General features: G+C 50.8%; 1 protein-coding gene across 1 annotated transcript in view; it reads right to left on the reverse strand.

Moving 5' to 3' along the window:
- EIF3J (eukaryotic translation initiation factor 3, subunit J) overlaps positions 1 to 1,195 on the reverse strand; it is a gene marked incomplete at its 5' end in the record, with an annotated part of 3,943 nt that extends 2,748 nt beyond the window's left edge. Inside the window, 3 exons of the mRNA XM_009874258.1 lie at positions 225 to 339; positions 798 to 889; positions 1,138 to 1,195. Of these exons, the coding sequence (XP_009872560.1) occupies positions 225 to 339; positions 798 to 889; positions 1,138 to 1,195 (265 nt within the window). The remainder of the gene's footprint in view (positions 1 to 224; positions 340 to 797; positions 890 to 1,137) is intronic.
- Positions 1,196 to 4,811: the final 3,616 nt, after the last annotated feature.

The following is a 4,811-nucleotide window of genomic DNA, read 5'->3' on the forward strand; positions in this document are numbered from 1 at the left end:
CCTTCAAGTCTGAAGATGTTTCTGTGGTTGTTACAATTGGCCCTCGGCACCAGGACACGCCTCCGGCAGTTTGAATTTCAACTCCTCTTTATTCTCAGTACCACAGCCCACTCGTGCTGCCCGGGGGGGGGCTGTGTGGGGCAGCCACGGGGGACGTGGGTCCACTCGGAGGCCACGGTGCTTCTGTCCCGCTACGGTTGCCCCCGGTGGGGCGCAGCACTTACCAAAGGTTTCTTTTGCTAACTCAAGGTCCGACTCCTCTTGTAATTTCTTTAGCCGTAGTTTGTCTGCTAACTGCTCTTCTGGTGTAAGTTCTTTCTGTTCCTCCGGTGCCTCTAACTGAATTAAAAAAAAAAAGAGGGCAGACGTTGCACTTCTTACCCTGAGCAGAGGTGGCACAAGAAATCACGTTTTTTTCCAGCACCGCAGCCGGCAGGCCTCAGGGACGCGCGGAGCTGAGCACCGTCCCCTGGAGCAGCCCACCACCACGCTGGTGACACCGCTCATCTTACAGGCAGTGGGAAGGGACACTGTAGCTCTAAGTTTCGCAACTGCAAGTATTATCAAAGTGGTGCATAAAAAAAGCAGCAGAGACAAGCGTTATTTCAACAATGGGTTAAATTACAGAGAAATTAGAGCTATCAGCCCCCAGATGTGATGAACTACAAGACTTAAGTTTATTGGACGAGTCAAGATCTTTACAGGTCTTGTTCAACCTCAAACAAAAAAAATTTTAAAAAAAAAATAAAATCAAACCTGCTCTGTAATTTTGAGACCCAGGAGAAATAAGGAGTTACCCTTTTTTTAAGCTCCTCTTGCTTCTTCTTCTGTAGCTTTTCTTTTTCTTTTATTTTTTCCGCTATTTTCTTTTTTTCTGAAACTTTTGGTTCTGTAAAACATTGAACAACAGCTCTCAAGAGTTCCGCCAAGTATTTCTTTTTCATCAGCTAAAGAAGCACTGATCAGAGAAATCCCCGGAGCCCAGTGACTGCAGCCTGAGCACAGAGAGTCAGAGGAGATGCTTTGCCAGAAACAAACCCGGCCCCACTGAGCGGTTTCGATTCTTCAGACACTGGTTTTGTCCAGTGTCTGTCTGCAGGGTCTGCTCTGGTGCCACGTACTCCTCGCGCGCCTTACCTTGTTTTATCTCCGTCTCCTTTACTTCCTCCTCTTCCTCCTCATCATCCCAGTTATCCTGCAAAATAAGTTTTCATTCAGATTCTTTCACAGAAACTTTCTACTCGTTTAGGTCACAACTAGAGCAGCTTTACCCAGAGCCCCTTTAATACCCACGGAGCCAGGGCGCCCCGCTTGGGACCCCACCGAGGGGTCTCAGGCCCAGTTCTTACCACGAAAAAGGCAGATTTTGGTCAAAGGGTCAGGCCACTCATGTCAGTATGAAAACAAGTCCACGACCAGTCAAACCGTATAAAACATGAGCTTGTGATCATTTCTTAACACGGTAAAAAGGAGCTTATGGTAAGTTCTCAAAACGCAGCAGGGAGCCGAGGAAAAGGCAGGACCCAGCTCCAGGCAGGAACACGACCCGGAACAGTCACAACCTGCGTTTCTGACCGGTGACTGCTGCTTTTTTGCCAAGCAAAGGAGCTCTCTAAAGACTCTTCCCACAAACAAGTCTCTTAAATGTTCTCCAACAGCCACCAGGCTCCCGAGAGCGTTTCCAGCCGCCTCAGCTCTGCTGTTTGCAGCAACCCTCTCCCTCAGCACGACCCGCGGTGTCCCCAGCTGTCCGGCATCGCTCACAGCACCCCTCTCCTCCCAAAGCCAGCCACCCTGCTCCCCACAGCCACTGCCCTGCTCCCAGGTGGACAATTCGTGGTGTCAAACGCTCCGTACGGCTCAACCAAGGCCGGAGGAAGCGGTGTGTCCCGCAGAGCTGACCTGACGCCTCCCGCAGACCCTGCCCGCGGGCCCTCTGCACTTTCTTCCCCACAGTTCCCTGCAGCGGGGTTCTGGCAACACAGATTCTTGTCCCCGTGCCACTCCCAATTTTAGCAGAGGGCCTCTGCATGGAAATCGACGCAAACGCTCCGTACGGCTCAACCAAGGCCGGAGGAAGCGGTGTGTCCCGCAGAGCTGACCTGACGCCTCCCGCAGACCCTGCCCGCGGGCCCTCTGCACTTTCTTCCCCACAGTTCCCTGCAGCGGGGTTCTGGCAACACAGATTCTTGTCCCCGTGCCACTCCCAATTTTAGCAGAGGGCCTCTGCATGGAAATCGACGCTTGAAAATTGATCTAGAGTTACATGCCGAGCCCCACACCATGTCCACACCAGAAGCCTGAGCCAAGAAATCTCCCAGGAATCGCACTCTAACTAATTCCAACTCGGGCCGCAAGCCTGGCACATGACGTTTGACACGGGCTGGGTTACACAAAAACCGCACGTCCTGCCGGTGCCGTGCTACAGGTAACCCAGAAACCACCAGTCCTGGATTTTGTCAGTTCCACCTCGCAAGCGGCCACGCCATCCATCTGTTCATTTCCAAGGGCTGCTACCGGCACGGCAAAACAAAAGAAGCGCGGGGTGGAAGAACTGGGTGTTTCGCTGCAACGTGCTGATCCAAGCAAGGAAGACACCGAGCTCACCCAGCAGCTCACGCCGGCTAATTGGCACTTGCGAGGGCTTCGGCTTCCCTGCCACATTCCACGGAGCTGACTTGAATCTGGAGCAGCATTATTTTAGCTCCCATCTAATTAAGAGTTTGTTACACCCGCTTCTTAAATAGCTCTTTTCCTTACTGCTGTACGTAGCTCGCTGCCTCACCCCCTGGCCCCGTCCTCCACAGACGGATTTTACAAACCAAGTATTCCAGGGCGCAGAACCCCAGCAGAAGAGCACCCTGTCCCCTCCCCTGGAGGAAAAGTGCTTTAGTGCTTTATCTTTGCACCAAGTCAAGTAATTGAAAGCGGACATCTTTATTCCAAAATATATCCACTAGAGTACCTTAAAAACCTGGTCTCTCACCACTACTCACTGATGCACCCGTATCTAAAATAAGGCCGTGGAAAACATCTTCCATTCCATGTAAACCAATCCCGGATGAGCGCAGCTCTCCTACAGCTTCACACGCTCCAGCACACGGACCCTGAACGCACGTTCTTCCCCCCAAAACCCAGGGGACAGGACCGGAGGGTGACGGGTGCTCCAGCACTCGGATCCCTGGCTGGACCCAAGCGCTCCCGTGCTAAGGCTGTCGCCGGATGACACGAAGCACCTTTCCCAGTTTCGGCTTTGCTAAGAACTGCCCAAGCGTAAACAGATGAAGATTCCCTGGCAGGAGGTCCGACTCCTGGGCAGCTCGTGTTTGGGGCAGCACCGGAGAGGAGTTCTCTTGCTTACCAAGGTGCTAATTTTACACCCGAGGAAGTCGGAAGTTTCCAAATTTAACAGTTACTTTAAGTTCGTTACTAAAAAAACACCCTTCCAAAATAAACTACAGAACCTGAATATATAAAACACATTCCGAAATGGGAAATACCAGACTGAAGGCGAACTCATGGTCAGAAATCACTTTGTGCTCTTTGAGATAAAGTCATTTTTTTTACAGGGGTACCTCCCCAAGGGGATCCAGAGCCAAAGCAACCCGTGCCCGGGCTCAGCTCGGCCATCTTCCGTGCTTCTACAGGAAGAACAAATCAAAGTAAAATAAAACTGCTTCTGCACTGGACCTGTCGCTCTCTCTAGACGCAGCTCCAGTGCTAACAAAGAGTTAAGTAGTTACATTCTTAATATATGCAGAAAAACTTTGCTCCTTCGTTAGCAGAGCCCCAGGAAGCGCAGGTGTCTTCCAGGGAGCTCCATTTCAGAGTCCAGCTCTCTTGGACTCATTCTGCTGTAGCAGAAAAGTTGCTGAGGGGCAGAGACAAGGGCTCCAAGACACCCGTGTGCACACACACCCCCCTAGATAAATTATACACACAGGTACACCTCTGGGTACTGGCTAACCACACTCTTTACAAATGACTGTAGCTACTACCGCACGCAGGGAAACCTTTTAGTTATTTTGTCTGCTCCGATGTGACACCTGTGGTAACTACAGGGTGTGGGTGTTATTACGTTTAAGAAGGAAAATGGAAAACCTGTAGCTCACAAAAATTTGTTACCTTTTTTTTTGTTAAGGAAACATGAGCTACTTTCTTTTCACACTATCTATAAAAGGAATACAACTCAGCTCCAAGGACAACTGTGTCGGTGTTTTTCAGATTCTGGTGAGCAGCCCCAGGAACAAACCAACCGAGTCTTCACCCGGGAAGCCCCAGTACCCTCCTTCAGCAAACTTCACACCTGTCACCCTGCTGCAGTGACCAAGTCACCGTGTGACACTGACCTGGAACAATAAGGACTTTTCAGTTGACCTGTTTCCATTCCTGACACTCATCAAGCACATCCCTTGGACGTTCAGAGCAGCATTTTGCTCACTGTCCATACGGATCTGGATCAAGCTGAAGTTTCTGTGGTCTCCACCAACCCGTTCCCCCGACTTGCTCAGTAGGAGAAAACCCGGTTTTAAGGCAGGTTTGCTTTCATAAGCATCGGAAATGAACATCCACACATTTTCATACCAACTCTGCCGCTCTTCGGGACAGTAAAAATCCGTTTCCGACAGTGCCTTAAAGACATATTTTAAGTGATCCAGGCACTACGAAATCTGAAACCCCCCAGCAAGGCTGCTGCACTTCCCAACTGCGGCGGTGGGACCGGGGGATGTGTGTGAGGAAGTAGGAAAAAGGGGGTGGGAAAAGACACGCTGGTAGGAGGCAGAAGTTCCTGATCAACAGCAGAAGCAGGA

Source organism: Apaloderma vittatum, unplaced genomic scaffold, assembly GCF_000703405.1.
Source record: "Apaloderma vittatum isolate BGI_N311 unplaced genomic scaffold, ASM70340v1 scaffold13990, whole genome shotgun sequence".
Classification (NCBI taxonomy): Eukaryota; Metazoa; Chordata; class Aves; order Trogoniformes; family Trogonidae; genus Apaloderma; species Apaloderma vittatum.